Source organism: Mchenga conophoros, linkage group LG15 (assembly GCF_057382185.1).
Source record: "Mchenga conophoros isolate Kocher_MC1m ecotype Shallow Benthic linkage group LG15, M_conophoros_male_GT1.1, whole genome shotgun sequence".
Lineage (NCBI taxonomy): Eukaryota > Metazoa > Chordata > Actinopteri > Cichliformes > Cichlidae > Mchenga > Mchenga conophoros.
The window spans coordinates 25,440,485-25,463,020 of NC_140540.1; the positions used below are offsets into that span (position 1 = coordinate 25,440,485).

The following is a 22,536-nucleotide window of genomic DNA, read 5'->3' on the forward strand; positions in this document are numbered from 1 at the left end:
CAGATGTGAAGGCAGTGTTTTTGCCATGCTTCTTCAAACTGACTGACATGCGTACACTTCAGCATTTCATTCAGCAAACTTTCAAAAGGTGAGCCATCACTGCATGGAAACGTTGGTAATTTCCAGTGAATTCTTAGCTGAACCAGGAGAAAAAATTACAAGCTGCTTTTTTTCCTGCTGAAAACACCATTTGTAGATTTGATGTTGAACGCAGGAAGCCAGGTTGTAATTGATCCTTAATATCATGCAGATCCAACATGTATATTTGAGTTTTTACCACCAGGGCTGGACTGGGACAAAAAATCGGCCCGGGCATTTTGACTAGAGACTGGCCCACCAAAAATGTGACGTCATTCAGGGGTAAAACCGCAAAGGATTCTGGGAACTTGTGGCAAGAGTTACTAGCGCATGCAGGCTTTCAATTGAACTCAGTTACACAGCGATAAAAAGAAACACAAAAAATGGCAAGAAGCTGTTGTATTATTAACTGCAATAGCCGGTGTTGTGCCAAAAAGTGATTGTCTGCCAAAAACTGATTTCCGGTATTTGCCAAAAACTGATTGCTCGTATTTAAATTGCTATAAGTAACTTGTTGGGCTATAATATGTGAAACATATGTCAAATGCATCCCTCATGGATGACATAAAGTCATCTCTCCATCTCCATCTCTCTCTCCTGCTCTTTTATTTCTCTCTCTTGCTCCATCTCTCTCTGCTGCTCTTCTGTCTCCTCTGTCACGGACTTCTCCACTTTTGATGATAAATCAGCCTGGTGCAACATGTAAGGATTGGCACAATTTGTTAAGATTTTGAGGAGTTTGAGAAACTAACCTCAAGCATAAAATAAAATTTACTATCAGTAACTTCATAGCACCCGCCCAGCAGTATATAAACTCCGTCATGCTAGCTAGTACGCAGTACCAGTTATTTTAAGCGACTGTAAAAAGTCAACACAACGAAAACAAACTACAACTAAACTTGGTTTATATCTGACACAGATAGACAGCAGGTCATAACTCCTCCTCTTGCCTCCCCTTTCCCTTATCCACCTGCTGGCCTCCACCACTTGCTGATGTTGCTAAATCTGTGGAAGCTATGCCATAGCTACCGACAAACAATTCAGTTATTTTTACACATTTGGCAGCATCTGCCTGAAGGGCTTGTTTCTTTTTGGCCCTAATTTTTTCTTTTTTTTCTTTTTTCTTTTGCCTGTCCCGTTTGGCTCTTTTGCCATCAGAATTGTTGTCTAAAGGAAAAGAAAGATGCCCAACGGATTTACTTTACCAAATTGACCATCCCAGCCTTGCCGTAATGGTCCATTTAAGATAAGATAAGATAAGATATAACTTTATTAATCCCTCGGGTGGGTTCCTCTGGGAAATTCGATTTCCAAAAAGCACAGCACCGACAGAAGTTCCAGAGTTACAGAATATTATATATATATATATATATATATATATATATATATATATATATATATATATACACACACACACACACACACACACACACACACTCACACACACACATATATAAATACAGAGACAATATAAATAAAATATACAAAGGGGATAAATAGAATAAATAGGAATAAAAAATAAAAATACAAGTGAATTGCACATTTCAAGTATTGAGTCTATTGCACTGTTGACTGTTTACAAAAAGTATTGCACAAAAGGTATTGTACAGTGAGGTGAAGAGGCACTACAGCTTAGTTGTTCCCCCCTCCTTTGTCCTCCTGTTTCCCCTCCCTCTCCCCTCCAGAGAGGAGTTAAACAGTTTGATGGCGTGTGGGACAAAGGAGTTTTTAAGTCTGTTAGTTCTTGTCTTGGGGAGAAGCAACCTGTCACTGAACAGACTCTTCTGATTGTTTATGGCCGTGTGCAGAGGATGCCCAGCATTGTTCATAATGTCCATCAGTTTCTTTAATGTCCTTTTCTCTGCCACTGTCACCAGAGTGTCCAGCTTCATGCCGACCACAGAGCTAGCCTTCCTGATCAGTTTCTCCAGCCTGCATGAGTCCTTCTTTGCTGTGCTGCTCCCCCAGCACACCACTGCATAGAAAAGTACTCCAGCAACCACCGACTGGTAAAACATCCTCAGGAGCTTCCTGCAGATGTTAAAAGACCTCAGCCTCCTGAGGAAGTACAGTCGGCTTTGGGCTTTTTTATACAGGTGCTCTGTGTTGCATGACCAGTCCAGTTTATTGTCCACCCACAGCCCGAGGTACTTGTACTTGTTGACCACCTCCACCTCCTCCCCCTCTATCTGAACCGGCAGTGGACCTTCTCTGGACCTCCCGAAGTCCACAACCAGTTCCTTAGTCTTTGAGGTGTTGAGTTGCAGGTGGTTTGTGTGACTCCATGCGACAAAGTTCCTCACCAGACTTCTGTACTCCTCTTCCTGATCATCCCAGATACACCCCATGATGGCTGTGTCGTCTGCAAACTTCTGAATGTGGCATAATTCAGAGTTGTAGCAGAAGTCAGAGGTGTACAGGGTGAAGAGAAGAGGGGACAGCACAGTTCCCTGTGGTGCTCCTGTGCTGCTGACCACAGTGTCAGACGTGATGTCCTTCAGCCTGACGTACTGTGGTCTGTCGGTGAGGTAGTCGGAGATCCAAGCCACCAGGCAGGGGTCCACCTCCATCCTGTTCAGTTTTTCCTGAAGCATACAGGGCCGGATGGTATTAAAGGCACTGGAAAAGTCAAGAAACAGTATCCTGACCGTGCCTTTTCCCCCATCCAGGTGTGAGTGGGCTCTGTGTAGGAGGTACAGGATGGCATCCTCCACTCCGACACCCGCCTTGTATGCAAACTGTAGTGGGTCCTGGGCATGTTGTACCTGTGGTCGGAGGAAGTTGAGGAAGAGCCGCTCTAGAGTCTTCATAAGATGTGACGTCAGTGCCACCGGTCGGAAGTCATTCAGCTCATTGGGCCGGTTCTTTTTGGGGACCGGGACGATGCAGGATGTCTTCCATAGGGCGGGCACTCTCCCCAGTCGCAGACTGAGGTTGAAGACTCGTTGTAGCGGCTCCCCAAGTTCAGCAGCACACGCCTTTAGCATCCTAGGACACACCTTGTCTGGGCCTGCTGCCTTTCTGGGGCGAAGCTTCCTCAGTTGCCTCCTGACCTGATCCACTGTGACACTGGGAGATGTTTGTTTATTTTGTTTATTTTGTTTATTTTATTGTTTATTTTATTTTCACTTACTGAATACGGGACAGTCTTGACTGGGGGAAAGAAGGGGAGAAAGAAAGAGGGAAAGAGAAACAGCTGAGAAGAGGGACGGGGGAGAAGGGCAAAAAACAAAAACCAACAGAATGAGCAGGAAAAAAAAGAAAAGAAAATGCATATATCAATCACCTGGATCACCTGCTGAGAAAGAAAAAAGAAAACATGCAGAAGAGAACAAGAGTAATAGAATAAACAACATCACAATGATATATGGTAAATGGCCTGTATTTATATAGCGCCTTACTAGTCCCTAAGGACCCCAAAGTGCTTTACATATCCAGTCATCCACCCATTCACACACACATTCACACACTGGTGATGGCAAGCTACATTGTAGCCACAGCCACCCTGGGGTGCACTGACAGAGGCGAGGCTGCCGGACACTGGCGCCACCAGGCCCTCTGACCACCACCAGTAGGCAACAGGTGAAGTGTCTTGCCCAAGGACACAACGACCGAGACCGTCCAAGCCGGGGCTCGAACCGGCAACCTTCCGATTACAAGACGAACTCCCAACTCTTGAGCCACGATCGCCCCACAGTAAATACTAAATATTAAACATTATTGTGCAGCACATAAGATCAACAGAACACAGTGTGCTTTGAGGTAGGAGCCAAAAAGGGTGTAGTTTGTGGGTGTGATCACCCGTGTGTACACCTGTGAGCATGGACGCACTTGTTTTTTTTTTTTTTAAAGGTTCCTTCATGTAATGATCTGCTAGAGGGTGTGGGGGGGCCACAGCCCCGTCCTCCAGGGCATGAAGCAGGTATGGAGGAGATCAAAACTCCAGACATCCAGAGGCCCTAATTTTTTCTGCACCTCCTTTCCTTTTTTTGTTCTCCATTTTCTTTAGTTCGTCTATAAGATTGCTAAACAAGGGGGAGGGTGCAGCCGACCTCCTCGGCTGTAATTGGTCCAGCCCAGAGTCGATCATGACCAATTGGCCAATCCAACACCTTTCATCATTTATACCCTTCCAAAAAAAAAAAAAAAAAATTGATCGGCCCATAAAAACAAAAAATCGCCAGCGGATGAATGCCCGGTATGCCCGATGGCCACTCCAGCTATGTTTACCACTGTGGTAGCTTTGCAAGTGAAATACATATAAATATATTTGTGTATACATGACACTGTGAACTCAAAGGCCCAATAAAAATCTTTTAAAATGGGAACATTTTAAACTGTGTCTGTGTCTCTGGTTATCCTTTAGTCTTTTATATTTTTTATCTTTATTTTTTTATTTAAAAAATATATGTCCAACACTCCTGCATTTACAGTGTAAGCTTTACTGTGTGTAACTGCCACTGCATGTGAAGGTATAAAAAGAAGGTGAATAAAAGTCCTTAAAAATGTCAAGACAGGTGAAGCCAGAGGAAGACATGAGGAAAAAAGTAAAACAGAACTCTTCAGTTCAACCCGTTTTATCTGTGTGCTACCTAAATAATAAATAATCAAAGCAAATTAATGTATGTGTCTAATGTATTTGAATGTTCCTTTACGATATTTTGACTTTTTCCATCTTATATATGGGCGTGATCTTCAGCAGACCAAACAATAAATATTAATATATATTTTAAAAAATCACATTAAATTAGTATAGTTATTTATTTGTTTTATTCTTTTAACTACCATGGCACATTTTAGCGCAAAGAGAAAAGTTTTATGGAGCAGTGTTGCATTAAAATATCTTGTTGATTAAGTTTTGCTTTAATGACCAGTACTTTAAGAAAAATAATCATCACACTTTAAACATCTGGTCTTGAAAGGAAAGAATAACACCTGATATGCAACATCCAAACAAGCTAATTATCCTCTGCAGTAGGTTATGCTTTTATTTTAAAATGTTTGCTTCTACTTTCCATTTTAAAACAGCTATAGATATTTTAAATAACCAGATTAAAAAAACATAAAATTAAAATTAAAAATAACATTTTTAATGCAGTAATTTAAATCTCATAACTTATCTTATATCCTTTTTTCTAATGGCTACCTCTGAGAAGCAGAATCTTCCCAGTAACAGATTTTTAGTGTACCATCTTCTAGTGATGGGATTTCTGGCTCTTTTTAGAGAACCGGCTCTTTCGGTTCGGCTCACTGAAAAGAGCCGGCTCTTTCGGCTCTGAACCGCTCTTCAGGTTGTTTTGTTGTTTTAATTAATTTATTATTAACAATAATATGAAATTATGCACAAAAGGAATTACTAATGTAAAAAAAAAGTGGTTTTATTTATATATGTTTATACATAAATATATACAGTGGCCCATAGAGACAAAACACATACAAACTCCAAAAAGCACGTACAAACTCCGAAACACATTTCTAGCGTTAACTGAACTTCAAAACAGAGCTACCTAAATCACTTAAATTACACAATTGAAAGCATATGTGTATTGTTTGTGTATTTCTACACAAGCACTTATATATATTCAAAAATTTTAAAAAAATGTTCATTTACCTGCTACTACCACACACCAAACCCGGTCATTGGTACTTGCTGGCTTGTGTAGCCTCTAGGTAACAAAAGCTCAACGCCAGGCCTAGCATCCTGGAACACTTCTGTTGTGTTTTGTACGTGTTTTGGAGTTTTTACGTGCTTCAGGGTTTGTGCGTGTTTTGAAGTTTGTACGTGCTTTGTCTCTAGGGGCCACCGTAAATATACTTTTATTTATTCACTCCACATAAAATGTAATAAATAAATCATATAATACAAATAGGGCTGTTCGATATAACGATATATATCGGATGACGATATAAAAACATCTATCGTTTCATTTTATGCAATCGTTTGTTTTGTGGTGTCGCAAAATAAACGATTTACGGCAATATTTTTTCATTATTTTGATGGTTATTGTAGTGGCTTTATTAATTTCCTACAGTTCTCTCTTTCTCTTATATTTAATATAACCACACTACAGACAGACAGGCGTTTGTTTTTATGCGTTGTCGTTATCAACAACGACGGTAAAACCACCGCGTGTCCGCTTGTTCTACATAAACCTTTCACAATAAAAGCTCAAGATCCTGTTAAGACTTCAGACTTCAAAATAAACTGAATCACGTGAAAGGGTATGCAGAGTGTTTGCGGATGAGAAGCAAAAAAAGAGCCGTCAGGTGCTAAAAAATAAACCTTAGACTCAAACATTAGAACAGGCTTTTCCCTGCAGCACGCTGTGTAATAAATACTCACAAAGAAAACGGTGGCCGTTACAACTTGTGTCTAAAAATGTATAGTTTCATGCATCAGTTAAAACACTCGACTCCAGGTACATGACGCCCAGCTGGAAACACTTCACGCAAGTTGAGCTGCCCGAGATTCACAGAATTTACATAAAAAAGCTACATTTTTGTGATTTATATCGTTATCGGACGATAGTAGAGGTGGGAATCACCATATATATTATCACGATACTTAATGCACAATACGATATTATTGCAATTTTTAAAAATATTTTGCGGTATTCAGATTCTGTACATAAAGGTAAACTTTATCAATATTCATTTTATCTAATGTCAAAGTCTCACACTCAGTCTTTGTCTCATTTCAGTCAGTTTTATTGGTGACAAACTGAACGGTTTGTATTACAGTCTAGTCCAACTTAACTGAATGCAACCATCTGGTATAATTATAGCTATTCTGAACTATGCAATTTATGATAACTATGCAGCCCATTCAGCAACTGAAGAATTTGAAAGTAAATTAAAACAAAATATAATTTTACATTAAATAAAAAAGTTTTAAACTTAATTAAAATAAATCATGTCTTAAATTAAAAGAAGTAAACTGTCATGTTTATTGCTGCCAAAAAACAAGTTAAACACATTTGGACAGTGAAGGAATGTCAGGATTCTTGCTCAGAAAAAGGATCAACATGCTCTGAAGTCAGAGTTCCAGTCCACAAAAACTTTTTTTGTAACAAAATATCGATTTGTTCTGTCCCTGTATCGATACATTATTAGCAAACAAAATATCACGATACTATACAGTATCGATTTTTTCCCCCACCCCTAGACGATAGATGTCTTAATATCGGGATATGAGATTTTGGTCATATCGCACAGCCCTAAATACAAAAACCAACTATTTACATTTCAACTTTTAACTATTTAAATTTTCAGCTTTTTCCTTTTAAACTAATTTAAAATGAAACAACACAAAACCTGCAAACCACAACACAATTAAATATAAATTACAATATGAAAACAAAAAGAAGATGCACATTCTCTGTCATATGGGCCTGCATGAATAAACTTTCTGAATCCTTTATCATCCACAGCTTGTTGAAAAGGCTGTGGAAGTCCCTATATTAAACACGTAGACCTGTGACACAAAAATCACCAAACTCGGACGACCACAGACTGTTTTCCTTCGTGGTGATTAAAGAAAACGCTGGGTTGGCATGTAAAAGGGCATTTATTCCCTTCAAAGACCTGCAGTTCAAAAAAGCGCCCCTCTGACAGCCAAACCCATCTGTTCTCTGATTGGATTGTTACATTTGTGATTGACACGACATTGACCAATCAGATGAAAGGAAGAAAAATAGGGTCAAAATTCGTACTTGTAACTTGCAGGGTTTTTTTTGGCTAAGTCCACACACAAATCTTTTTTACACATACAAATCTTTTTTATGCACGCACAAATCTTTTTTACACATACAAATCTTTTTTACGCACATACAAATCTTTTTTATGCACACACAAATTTTTTTACACATGCAAATCTTTTTTAGGCACACACATTTTTTTTTTACACATACAAATCCTGATTTACAAGTACAAAATATTTATGACCACATTTTGAGCCCATACCTGTGCTACTGCAAGTGTAACTACTGCCCCTCCCCCCTCTGCTCAGCGCAAAGCACAAGGCTGGCATGCAGAGTGAAGCGGAAAAAAAGTGCGAGAGAGAGGGTGAAAGAAAAAAAAAAACAAAAGGAGCCAGCTCACGTAGTTCACGTCAAAGAGTCGGCTCTAAGAGCCATTTCGTTCACACCGACACATCACTACCATCTTTCTAGCTGCTGAAGATAGGCTAGCTCTGAAAGTGAAGGACTTTCAGTTAAGTTTATTCGGAAGGTGAGGAGGACAGGCAGCGGCTAATGGAGAAAGAGGATGACGGCTCAACAGGTAAATAGTTATTTGTGTAGTTTGTATATCAGTTTGTTGAAGAGTGCAGAGAAAAATGGTGAACATTAGCTGGACTGTTAGCTGTGCAGCTAGCTAGGTCCCATTAGATTTTGTAGTTTGTAGTTTTAACTTCACCTGAAGCAAAGTTTCACTCAGTTTTAGTTCTCCTCTCAGCTAAGGGTATATGAAAATATAGAAAATAAAAACGGATGGACTGTGTGAGCTGTAAAATAAAGTCATGGGTTTATTTCTCTCTAGCGCTCTATTAGCTGCCTGTCCAAAAATAGATGCATAATATATTTGGATAAAATTGGGACAAAATGATCACCACTACCACATGCAGCATGAAGGACATAATTTCATTGTATCAGTGAATAAATGCGTTATATATTTTGTATTGTCCTGTGTACTGTCTATTATACTCTGGCTCATTGGATAAGCACTCAGTTAAAATGTGACAGAAGACACTCACTAAACTTAGTTTAGTTAACTTAAACTATAACAATTAAATAAATTAACACCTTCAAATGTAAAAACTAGACTATAAAGAACAGTAAAATTAGCGATAAACAGAAAAAAGGAAAAATGTGTAATTTTTGTTAATTTGGCTTTAATATTTAAGTTCAGTCAGTAAAGAATTTAAATAAAATATAAGAAGTAAAAATACCCCCCCCCCAAAATGCATTAAAGGTAAAAGGAAAAAAACTCCAATGAGCAAAAAATGTAAATAATATCCAATAAAATTAAACCTGAGAAGTAAAATTAATTAAAGGGAAGGAGAACAAAAGTTAAAGTTTCACTTTTTTATTTTAAGTTAAGACTGAAAGAAAATATAATTAAACCTATTTAAAATATAGATATTATTTAAAAAAAAACACACATTAAATATGCTTAACCTAATAAAACTATGTTTCTAATAACATTTCTACATTCTACATTCATGCAGTTAGTCAGCCCATCAGTTTTTGGAATGTGGACTTCCTGAAATATTTGCCCCTATCTTTTAGGACTGAGTCGAGCCGAGTGGTTTTCCACGCAGGCTAAAGTGGCGGTGGCGGTGGCTTTAATAAGAAACCGCCCCCCGGGTATGAGCGGCAGGCAGTACGCCGAGGCTCTGGGCTGCAGGCTGAGGAGTCAGGATGAAGGCTGGAAGAAGAAAGCAGAGGAGCTGCAGCGGGAGGTGCTGAGGCTGCGGCAGGAAGCACTGATCGCCACAGCGACATGTGCCTCAAAGAGCAGCACGCAGGTGGCAGGTAGGCCTTCCTCCAGAGTCAGCTCACTGAAGTCAGAGTGGCTTATTAGTATAATTAATAAAGAGTTTTTAATTTGAATTAAATCCTGTAGAAATGCTGCTTATTTACAGAGTCTACTTCTAAAACTCTATATGGCACATTTATATGCGCTCTCCTTCTTTCCACACTTACTGCCCATCATTCCTCTTTTATGTGGGAGACCTGTAGCTGCCTGCTGGTTCTCGTCAGGCGCCATGACAGGCTTAAATGATGATATCATTCATTTCCCATACCTGAATGAATCCTGGTTCCCAGCAGAGGCTCCATCTTTTTGTCATTTAACAGACTGTTGCATATAAAAACAAACAGAGCTATAAATAGAGCCACCTTTATGAAACCTTTTGTTTCAAGGAAAACGTTTGTCCTCCTAAATCTAAACCTCAAGGGCCGTAGGGAGACATTTAGGGCTACCGAGGTGCATCTGCTGTCAGGGTTACGAGGTAAGATGGCTGTAATTCTGAGATCAGAAGCCCACTGATCTGTTTTTAGAGACCTTTAAAACAACAAAGCATTAGGGTTCATCTCAAGGTCAAAAATGAAGTTTTACCTCTGAGAAACTCTTAAACGTACACTTTAAGTAAATACATATTTATACGAAATTAGACTATCAGTCTGGCCCCTAATGCTTCTTCATTAGATACTATAAATGCCACACCATTAACGATAATGTTCTAAAAGTATTTAAAACAGTTTCCCTCTTTAAAAAAAATGAGGTGTTTAGAGGTGTGAGCTCTCGATGTTTTTGAGTGTGAAGAAGAGCGCAGGCTGAAACATAAACTCCAGTTTATGAGATGTCGGCACCTTGTAACTTCCAAGGTCGACAGTAAAATTCGGCTGAAGGCAGCTCAGTGACAGCTTGTCCTGACGACGGGGATCATATTGGAAATAAGTGACTGTGATTATCTTCTTTATGGCATAATTACATGATTATTATACTATTTATATTAAACCAAGCCATACATATGCTGCCAGTATTGCCCCGCCCACAGGCCGCGATGGCCTCTTGCCCCAAAACCGCTTTATTGATGAGAGTCTCCTGACCTTCATTCGCCTTTTAACTTAAAGCATTCAGAATTCAGATGTTAAAATACCAAATTAACGCAAACACACACACAAACCCATTGAGGCAGCAGGAAACGAACATGCTGTGCGCTCGATTCATTCTTCTGTGTAATTCTTTTTGCAGACAGCAGCAGGATGGATGACCCTTCCCAGGATTTGTTTGGTCCAGGAAGAGTGGAGTTCAGCGAAGAACATCAGCAAGACTTTGACTCAGAGACTCCCGAGCTCTTCCTGCATAAAGCCAAGCCTGCCGCCGCTTCCCCTCCACCGCTGTTTCCCTGCAGTCACCGTGATGAAGCCACGCTGCATCCTCATGTGCAGTTCATGCAGTCGCTGTGTGCCCTGCACCGAGTGGATGGGAACAGCAGAGGAGTGGAAGCTCTGTGGTTCGGGTGTGATGGAGACGTGGGGTCAGTACTTGCTGACACCGTGTGCCAGCTCCTTGACTCTGTGGCGGCCGCCTGCAGGGATTCTTCCACGCTGGAATCACACAACCTCCTCCTGAAGGCCTGCCAGATCGCTGCCCAAGCGATGGACCTCTACTGCTCCCAGCAGCTGCCGTCGGCTGAGCTTGTAAAACGTGTGGAAGAGCCACTGAGGGAGCTGAGCAGGATGCTGCTGCACAGTGATTGGCCCAACGGGGTGAGTACAGGAAAACCTTCCCCGAGGTTAGAGCTGTACAGTTACAGGTTTAAGCTTCTCAGTGCGGGCTGCAGAGGGTTTGCTCTGTTTGAGTCTCCATAATTTACACAGTCGCTTTGTTTACAGAAGCTTTGAGCTATTTTACAGTTTTTGTTTAGTCTGCAATGATCTGCAGATTCAAAGAGATTTTTTCTTTACATTCTTTTGCTGTCTCACCAAACCTTTCCCAACTTCCTGGATTTAGTTTTTGGGTGTGTTTGTTTTCATTAACTTGTTGCCTGATGGACATGTCCTCATCGTTTTCTGTTTAGTTTCCGCCTCAAGACAGCCTGTGTGAATGTGTGTGTGAATGGGTGAATGTAGTGTAAAGCGCTTTGGGGTCCTTAGGGACTAAGTAAAGCACTATACAAATACAGGCCATTTACCATTTGCAGGCCATTTACAACAAACGCTCCCAGTTTGTAGACCAGTTGGACTGTTGTGTGTTGAGCCATTGCTGGCTTTCAGTATGCCAGTCAGTTATGACTGGAGCCAGTCGTATCCTCTTTTCAGCGGTGGTAATCGTGGGTAGTTTGGCTTCAGCCCAGTGCTGTGAGTGTGTATCGTGGGGAGTTTCTTTGTTTCATGCAGCAGAGATCTGCAGAGTAACTGGCAGACAGAGAAGCACAGAAGAATGAATGATGGTGAAAGTCACAGAAAAAAACAGAGTGTCTTTGTTTGGAGACGTTCAAGGGCACCACTGATGTCCTAAACTAAAGTCAGCCTCACACTTCTTTTATGACAACATAGACAAAGTATGTGAAGATTTTCAGAGTTTGGACACCAACATGGAGAAAAGACTACAGCCCCCAAAATGTGCTTACTGTAATCATGTCTCATCGATGTGTTTTTGCACTGCAGTTTTTCTTTTGTGATCTTTTCTGTTTGGGTATTTTGTGTGAAACGTGCTCAAAGGCTCATGCTAACGGTTTCATTCACACAGGGATCATCTCCTTTGTCTTTGTGTCTGTCTTTATTTAATTTTTGGGGGGTTTGTGTGAAAATATGTGTCGATTCAGCTGAATGTAGCAGCAACGGAGAGCTCAGAGGCAAATGTAAAAAATGATCATTAGCCCAGTGAACCACCAACAACCACAGAGTGTGATTAGGGGTGAAAGAGACGCGTCGCTGGGGTGGATTTAAAAGCCGGCTCTGCAAACAGCACAACTGTTTTCAGTCTCTCCAGTTTTTCTTTTGATCAATTACTCTATAAAAAACAGAAAAAAGAAAGAAAAGACTCAGTTACAAAGATATAAAACAGAGGAGCAACTCTGAGGCTCTCAGAGAGGCTGCGAGTGGCTGTAGCAACGCAGATATTTGTTGTGCAGAGAGTTAACATGTTGCTGTCTTTGTTTTCATCCTCATGAAACTGGAGATTTTTCTTTTTTCCACATGAATTCTGAACAGTGTTTGTTCGATGTTGCTCTGCCGTAAGTGTACACAGTTCGACATAACCGGTGGCCCGATGTCCAGTTTACGGGACACTAAACCTGGATGCACTACAGTCGACATCAAAACCTTCACATGTAAAAAAATTATATTTCCTCCAACCAAGATGAAGAGAAACATCCAGCCACCACTGCTTTGTGTTATACAGCAAAATAAATGAAAAGCTAAAGCTCTCTGTATGCAGATGAAGTTTTATTTCTCCAGTCTCTCAATTCCTCATATTTCTTGTAAACTTTGCTGCAGGCCAACAGCAGCTGTCCTCCTTCTTTCTAATAGAAGTGCCTGTAGCCAACAGGGGTGACTGAAAGCTGCAGTTGGTCAGTTATTTGCAGATGTTTATAGATTAATAATAGAAGACTGATAGGATGTGTAGTGGGGGTCACAGGTCAGGTGTATTTTCGGCTTGGTTTGGATGAGGAACTATGAATTAAAGTGTGAGTAACACTGAAGTGCTGCCAGTCAAATCCACTTGATTGATTTATAATCAGTAACTGTGAACACATACTGTAAAACAGCTGCTGTATGTGCTTACAGCAGTTTGCTGATCTGCAGCATTCAGTTGCCACATTGGATTAGACATCCCATCTCAGATTCACCCTGAGGTCAAACTGTGCAAAACAGCAAAAGACCCAAGAGCTCCATCTGAGACTCTACCGGCCTCAGTCAGCCTGTGGGAGGTTAAAGTTCACGAAAAAGACTGAACAAGTACGGCCTGGTTGGAATGGCAGCCATATCTTTGCTCTAAGCTTCCTGGAGCCATTTAAAAGAAATGCAAATGAAGGGACAATAATATGAAAATAATAAAAACTGTTAATACATCAAACAGATGTAGAGAAAGAGAGAGCATTACAGCATATCTAACCAGCATGTCTGAAGATCCAGAGAAGTCATGTGATTGTAAATGATTTACATTTACAATTTTATTCTGCGCTTTATTTTATATATTTATATATTTTACTAATAATCACAATAATGCAGAGTGAATTCAAACTGAGCAACATCAGCCGGAAGAACAGGGTTTAACTACGACACCAGCAGCAGCGCTTGATCATTTTAAAAGTATGTGATATATGCAGTGTTGGGTAAGTTACTTTAAATTAGTAACTTAGTTACATTACTAGTTACTTCTATCAAAAGTAACTCAGTTACTTCAAGTTACTCGTTACTTTCAGAGTAACTAGTTACTAGGGAAAGTAACTTTGGTTTTACTCAGAATTCTCTTGTTAATGTGTTGCTTCCGTAACCCAGCAAGATTGCCAGTCTTCTAGCTTGCTTACTTGCCACAAGTGCACTGTGCCACCAACCAATAGAAAGGAAAAGATAATGTGCACATTCCCACGAGAGAAATCCCACGCTTGATTCTATCCTAGCCTGCTTTTTACATCCAACACAAAAACTGCAGTCGTGGTGCTTTCGATTGTACTCAGAACTCGGAAATTCTGCCTTCTGAATAGGGAGATGTAGGTAACACCAGACTGCAGATGAGCTGCATACAGGGCTGGACTGGGACAAGAAAATCGTCCCAGGCATTTTGACTAGAGACTGGCCCACCATTATAGGAAAAATCATGAAGCCTTTGAATGAAAATAAACACTGTTGTGACAGTGATGTACACTGTTCTGATGGTATATATGCATCAATCTATCAATTGTTTGTTGTAAGATTCAGATAATTATTTTTTAAAAGTGAGACATTTTAAATGAGAATAAAAAAGTATTTCCTTGTGCCCCCCTTTCCCTTTTAATGCCCTACATGGACCCCTGGCAACACTTTGCTAGACCCGCCCCTGCACAGTTACCAGCTGTCAGCTACTTAGAAAAGGATCCTGGTGTTATTTGTCTCTCAGAAACAGTTCATAACTTCCCTTCAACTCATTCATGTTAACTAAAAGGTAAACCTGTTTCTCCATCACAGCTCTGATGATTCAGTAAGGACATCTCCTGGTTTCATCTTCATGTTTCCCTCTCACCAGATAACCAAACAGACATCATGACCAGCAGGTTTACAGCTGTGGCTCCAGCAAACATCAGCTGATACTAGAAATTAATATTAAATAAATTCTAACAACAGCTGATCAAGCTTAAAAGTGCTGCTGTTGTTTAGCGCGACATCGGCTGGTTTCCTCTTTCTGGCGCAAAGTGGGCGATAAATAAACAAGAGAGAAAAGCCAATCAGCTGATCATTGATCAGTTTCATGATTGAAGTAGAAACAGGAGAGGGAGGGTGAGAGGATGAGAGGAGAAGAGGCAGCTGTGCAGCAGAGACACAGAATAAATACAGCTTTGTGCCTTTTTCATTCTAGCTGAAGTCCGGGACAAACTGTGTTCCTTTTCACCTCAATACGAAACGCGTAATTCTGAATACCAGACGATTCCGTTTTTTACGGGACGGTTGGCAACTCTAATAATTAACTTTATGAACAAAATAAAGTTCAACATCAGTAACATAGCACCCACCCAGCTGTATAGAAACTCCGTCATGCTAGCTAGCACGCAGTACGAAAAAGTCAGCATAACGAAAATAAACTCCACCTAAACTTGGTTCATATCTGACCCAGATGGACTGCAGGTTATAACTTCTTACCTGAAGTTCAGTTCACCTGACACTCTCGGACCAGCGGCCACTTCGGGTCTCTCCTCTTGCCTCCCTTTTCCCTCATCCACCTGCTGGCCTCCACCACTTGCTAATGTTATTGAATCTGTGGAAGCTCCGCGATAGCCACCACACGAAGTAACGAGTAACGAGCCTATCTAAATCCCAGTAACGAGTAACGCGTTCCCGGTTTTGGCATAATAACTAGTTACCGTGCTCGTTACCACAATAATAACGTAGTTACTGTAACGCGTTACTTAATAACGCGTTAGTCCCAACACTGGATATATGTAATGGGCACATTTGATCTGTTTAAGCTACACTCGCATTAAAAGAAATTTAGCCTGGAGAGCCTCAAAATTGTAATTCGTATTTATCATTGCTGTTAGTGATTCTTTACAATCTATGAATGTAAACCTGTATAGCCACTACACAAAAAAACATAAACATCAAAAATCAGTAGTTGCACTGAAAGTAGTTACAGCGACCAACAGGCCATCTGGAGGTTGAGCATTTAACACCTTTGCCTGGCAAACTGTCTCCAAACAATCACTGTCTGAATCGGACTGACTGCAGTCACTCTGAGACATTGGTAAAGGTTTGCAAATAACTGCTGTCTGATGTAGAAATGTAGAGAGTTTGCCAAGAAACTGCAACTACTCAGGGTCAGCCTGCACTGACGAGTACAGCTTATCTCTTTGCATTGGGGGACTGAACTGGCCATATTTCTGTATAAAAGCAAGGCTGCTGAGCTCCTGTTGATTTGCAGCTAGGAGGCCGTCACTCACAGCATGGCCAAGCTGGTGACCACCATGAGGAGGAGGTGCCAGGTAGGGCTGCTCGATTATGGCAAAAATGATAATCACGATTATTTTCACTGAAATTGAGATCTCGATTATTTGACGATATTTATTTAACCCTTTAAGACCTACCATAGAACCAAGTCCGCCAGAGCTTATATTATTTTTTTTACATGCTGTAGTGCCATTTGTGGGAGCATTTCAAGTCGCTATACATCAATACAACTGTTATAGCCCATATTTTAATAATATGTATGTATTAAGTCCATAGTAACTACATTAATTCCAAAAAATTGCAATAAACTACAAAAAAATTGAAAATCATTTTTTTGTTTTTTTTTTTAACATATATTTCTACTTGGAGAAATTTAAGAGGTTTATCCCTCAAAACTTTAAATACAAAAAAGTTGCAAAAAAATAGTTTACAACAACAGGAAATTTATTTTGAGCGTCTTCATAGTTTTATTTTGGAGATACAGCAATTTTTATATGCTGCAGGACAAACGAAAAACAATCCTATGATGCAAATTTGCAAAGAAAACAGCATGTGCATCAAAATAAACTATTTCCAGCAGTGCAATTCGAGTTCTAAGCATCAGAGAAACTATTCAGAAAAGTCAAACCTGACTTATTAAGAACACCAGTATAGGCTTTTAAGGCCTACAAGTAAAAAACTACATTTTCCGCGAAAATGACGTCACTTCCAGTTTCGGGCAGGAAATGGCGGACATGCGTGAGTTAGCGGTGACGTCTGTTTCAATGTGGGAAGTGTTAGGAACAGCTGATCGGATCGGTAAAGCGTGTTTCTGGAGTATTATGTTTTTGTTGCTGCAAGCGCTTTTTATGCAATATTTGCAAAGCTTTATGTGGAAGGAAATCGTGACCGAGGACAAGCTGATGGCATAAGATGTAAGTACAACTCCTCTGGTTTCATATGCAAAAAAAATTATTGCGCTAGCTTACATGGTTCAGGTTCTACAGGGATTTAAAAATAGTTACACAAAACAGAGCGTGCTGCTCTGACCGGCTTTAAAGGGTTAAAAATAACAATGTATTGAATAATGACTTTAAAAAAATAATATAAAAAAGTGTGCAAATACTGATAACAGTGCAAATGTTTGCAATATAAAAAATAAATGAAAAATGTAAACATCTATGTTTAGTGAACTTTGCAGTGTTGCTCTGTGGTGCAGCTACCACACCATAGCAAAGTTTACACACTATGTCTACTTGATCCACATCTGACTCCGCGAACCCATAATGTTTCCACACCACTGAAGTTTTTTGGTTTTTTTTACCTCTTTTCAACCAACGGCAGTCACTCTCCTCTCCAAATAACTTCTGCTTAGCTTTCCGAGCTTCCCTCGGGTCCTCCTAATTGTTGTGACGGGTGTTCGAAATGCAGAGAGGTGCGCTCGATTTGCCACACGGAGCAGCGCGAGAGTAAAGCATGAGGGAGGGGCTCATAATCGGCTCAGTCATTTTTAATGATCGTTGAAAGCCCAGCTCGTAATCGTGATTAAAATTTGATTAATTGAGCAGCCCTAGTGCCAGGCGTTTGTGGCTGTGTGCGGTTCTTCCACATACTACTGATCCCCCTGTTTGCTAAATCAATAAATTGCTAAATTGCCATTATGTGTCGCTTCTTGACCTTTCAGTCATCCAATCCAACAAGCCCAACCAAACAAAAGTCAACAGCAGAAAAAGCTGTTTGGCACTGAGGGGGAAGATTGAACAAGTTTTTCAAAAAAAAGTACAAATTTCCTTATTTTCTTATGCTGAGATTATATATTTTTGGGTGTTTTCAGTCTTTAAAATAGAACAGTCTGGAGAAAACCGGAAAGCTGGAGTAAAATTGGTTCGTTCGTACAATATAATATTTATATTGTACGAACGTGATAATTATGTATATTGTAATAACGTGATATTATGTTGTTCAAACGTGAAAAGTATATTGTACAAACATGAATAGTATATTGTACAAACAGGAAAAGTATCTTGTTAGAACAATAAACCTTTCACGTTATAACGTGATACACTTGTATTTTTCTTTTGCCTGGGTGGCTGCTCTACGCTTCCGTAGATTTGTGATTTTTCACTGATTTATCACATTTAATGACCGTACTAGCAGAACCAGAACCAGAACCAGATTGCATGCAGTGGCCTGTTATTTTTATGTTTTATCACCATCTTCATGGAGCAAAAGTCACTTTGAAAACGATGTGGTCCCTGTCTTTGAAGCGCCCATTTCACAGGGGGCGAGATTCAAAGTTTATTGCATACGGTTCCAGTAACTTCTCCTCCAACAGTTTTCCCCAGTGTGACTCCAACTCAGAGCAAAAATCCTCTTTGATGGTTCGATTTGACCAATCAGTGATGCATGTGCAATCACTGTTTCTGATGTGCTCCCTCCTCTTTCAGTCTGGGGTTTGATTTTTTTTTTTGCAGAATGAAGCAGCGCTCAGCACAGAGGTGTAAAGTTTCTCCTCTGAGTCAGACATGGTTGTACACAGGCAGAGAAATAGCTTTTAAAATGTGATCGTTCTTCTGTAGGTGATGCAGTTCACTGAGCTCAGCTGGGCCCGTTCTTAAAATGCAGCAGCTCCAGGCTGTGGTGCACTCTGGTGCACTGATGCTGCCGAGCCTGGAGAAACTGGTTTTTCTACCTCTTCTGTTATCGATGCGCTCTGGTGTGGTGGATGAACTATAGAACAAAACAGCAGCTTTGGGACGAAGCCTTTGCATGTCAATTCAGAGCTGTTGGCACTGAAACATCCCAGATAATGCGCACTGCTAACAGTAATACTGTAAAAACATTTTACAGAGTGTTTAACTCATTAAAGCATTAAAAAGCAGCAGCAGATGATGATTTCTGGAATAACTAGTGCTGTGCAAAAGTTTAGAGCCATCCCTTTAAATTTATCTGGGAAAATGGGAAATGGGTTTAAAGATTTTGTAAAGCTCTGAGCAGCTCTCTGTCAGCTCTGTGAGGATCTTCAGGAATCGTTCTCCAATCAAAACTCTTCTTTGGATGCTTCTACGTTTTGTTCTGTTCTCTGTCAGGATGATCTCATGCTGCTTCAGAAATGCTGAGGTCCAGGCTCTGGGAGGCCCATCCATGACTGATATATAAGGTATATGTTATTATAACTGTTTGAATATTTAAAAATCATGCACATCCTTTGTTTTGACTGGGGATGGCACAGGTTTTGTAGTTTTCTGCTCTCCTCTTGTTTCCAGTGTTTGCTTTGGTCTGATGAATGAAATGTTGCATTCTCCAAGTTAAGAGTTCGCAGTCTGTCGGTGTTAACAGAAAATAGGGTAATGAAACTTTTCAGCACGACGTTTTCATGAAGTCTGAGCTCTTCGACCTCGTGGTTGGCAGTTGGAGAGGCAGATGCTGTCTGTTTACATGTTTCCTGTCACTCCTGATTAACCTGTAACACGACCGGACTGGAATACGGCTCATCATTAGCTCATCACTGATAAACACAGCTGCTCTGTCATATCAAATGCAAGCATACAAAAACCCCTTTAGCTTGATTTTCCTGGTAGGAGGAGTGTGGACCTGGCTACAGAAACCAGGTGTAACGGCCTTCATTGTTGAGCATGTGAAGCATTTTCACTTGTTAAAATGGAAAACACACTGAACCCTGCTGTGTCACATGTTTTATGCCATCCAAACATTCACTTATTTTTAGGTTTTTAAATACTCAGAGGTCCCACTTATTCTACGTATTTGTTATTAAGTAGTTTGCAGAGGAGCACCTTATGAACCGTCTTATTAAATAATTAAGAGCGCTTATATCTGAAGCAAAATGTGGTCATTCACTGCTCTATCTTTAAACGCGGGGCTCTGGGGTCTCCAGCACACTAAGCATTTTCATTGTGCAGCTGATAGCCTTCTCTCAGCTTCCATTAAAAATTTGCATTCTCTGTAACTTCTTGGGTCAGGACGTTGGAAAGGACTTTGAGGATAGCCGTTTAATGAACTCTTTCTGTTTCTGACGAACACGCCATCGCTCTGCCAGTCAAACTGATTGTCACAGACAGTTCGTATATGGCAGAGGAGGTCAGAGATGAAGGGCAGGGGTAATTATAATACTGGAAACGGCTCCTGACATGATCGAGGAGGAAAAAACGGCAGCTGGGACACGACTGTAAAGCTTTCTGACACCAGACTAATCTATTAAACACGCCGTTCAAGAACAATTTCATATCTGTGAGCAGACGAGATTGTCTGGCAAAGTTCGTGGAGCTTTGAGTAGATTTCAGTGTCTCCCTTTAACTGACAGAGATGAGGGAGAACACTATCGTGCATTATTACGACCTCCCTGCCTATTAAAACTGTTGAAATCATTTAATAAACAACATCAGTCTTGATCCAGTTTATCGTGAGATGTTTTATACACAAGCAGTCGCTCTGTTTCTGTCAGGAACTTTCGTTTAATTGCAAACACAATTGAACACAAAATAATAAAACTTACTTTTAAATAAATGATTAATCTGCTTGTGATTACCTCATGCAATTGCTTTAAAAAAGAGAGGACTTAAATGTTATATCTTTCAGGATTTTAAACTCAAAGTATTCCTTGTCTTGCCCGGAGTTCTTCTTCGTTTTGCAAATACATAAACCAAATGTGCGGAAATTATAGGTTATATAAAGCGAATAATTTTGGATCTGCTTCCCCACCATAATTTATCTGAAATTAAAAAACCTAGGTGTGATTCACAGTCTCAGCTTTAATTTTAGGTTTAAAAACTCAAGCGCTTACAGACATTTTTATACCCAATTTCCTCTTATCGAGGACTAACATGTAGCTGGGCAAATTGTCATAATCATTGTTAAAATGCTAATTTGTAATACGCTGTGGAGAGTCTTTTGCATGCGGCTCAGTCTGACCCTTCAGTCATTTGTGATGGTTTGTCAGGATTTATTGTAGCTGTTTTTAGTCTTCGTTTGTTTGTGGGTCGAAATGCTGATAAAATCAGATTAATGAGCAACATAGTCGTACCTCAACCTTCAAAGATTTCTGGATCGACTTTGCTGATTATTTTGGGTCATTTTTGGTCTAATTCATTGTTCCTGAAAGGTTTGGTGTGAGTTAAGGCGGGCCTTGGTATTTTATTATTCTAATATACATCAGCATACAAAAGTAATGAATGAATTATTGAACCATTACTCTGTAGGGACTTATCTAAAATTTTAAAGTGAAATTTTATACATGAAATTTCGTTTTTAAAGGGATCCAATCAAACAGTCCAGCACTTTAAGAACAAAAGCATTCAGAGAATTAGTACAGCCCTTCCCCTTTAGGGTAAGGGCTGTACTAACACTTACACTAACTTGTATTAGCACTTTGTTTTTATGATGACGTTAGCCTGTTATTGTGTCACTGTCATGCTGAATTGAAAAAATAAAAAGCGTGTTGGACAGCTGTCTTCGTGCCTGTTCATATGATGTATTACTCTATGTGGTTTCTAGACATTTTTTTTCCCGAGGTGAACTTTGGGCGCTAATAATGAAGGTGAAGGTTAGTTTAGCAAACCTAGGTACTTATGTCCCCAAAGATCAGGTGTGTTGTTGGGAAGCTTGAAGATGTTTTTACTGATTTTGACATTTGTTGTGACCTTGACCTGATTTTCACTAAAATTAAATCAGCTCAAATGGTTATTGGTATCTGCCATCACACAAAATTTTAAAATTATATCTCTCAAACTATGTTTGTCTGTCCGTCTGGCTGTTAGCAGTCTAGCGTCAAACAGAACTGATTGACACGAAGCTAACATGACGACCTTCTGGGAGAAACCCATCCAACTTACCTGAAACCTCCATATTTTCAGTCTTCTCTCTGTGGTAGACTTTGCTATCTTGATAGGTTGAGAGGATCCTGTGATCAGCCACCACTACTGTTCTCTCCTGTAGAGACATCAAGAATTTTTTTTATATTTCAGATTAAGTTATTTGGCTCTCATGCCTGTTTCACTTGCACAGAGAGCCACAGTCTTGACTCTTTGCATGTTTATTTGATGAAGAAATGTAAAAGAATTGCCCAAACTTGTTTGAAATGTGCTGTTACAATACATTCAAGGCCCTGAGAAAGACGAGGTTCCATATCCTAAACCCTTTCTCCAATTTGTGTGTGAATGGCATCAAATAAAACAAATGTGCACTTGAATATGCTTCGGTCCAGAGTTCACTCCTTCCACACATCAGTGAGCATCGGGCTGACTGTGTTGCTGGCTCACTGATTATCTTTGGACCACTTTTGGTGGGTATTTCATCACTGGTCCTTGCTGTT

At 40.0% G+C, this 22,536-nt stretch overlaps 1 protein-coding gene across 3 annotated transcripts in view; it reads left to right on the plus strand.

Annotated features, from left to right (window-relative positions):
- The first annotated feature begins 8,101 nt into the window (after positions 1-8,101).
- The window catches only part of mei4 (meiosis-specific, MEI4 homolog (S. cerevisiae)), an 83,624-nt gene continuing 69,189 nt past the window's right edge, over positions 8,102-22,536 (plus strand). For all 3 annotated transcript variants that reach the window (XR_014888488.1, XM_085246149.1, XM_085246150.1), the window contains exons 1-3: positions 8,102-8,358; positions 9,366-9,611; positions 10,837-11,354. Coding sequence is in view for 2 of the 3 variants with exons in the window: in XM_085246149.1 (XP_085102275.1) it covers positions 8,331-8,358; positions 9,366-9,611; positions 10,837-11,354 (792 nt within the window). In the remaining variant the exon portion in view is untranslated. The remainder of the gene's footprint in view (positions 8,359-9,365; positions 9,612-10,836; positions 11,355-22,536) is intronic.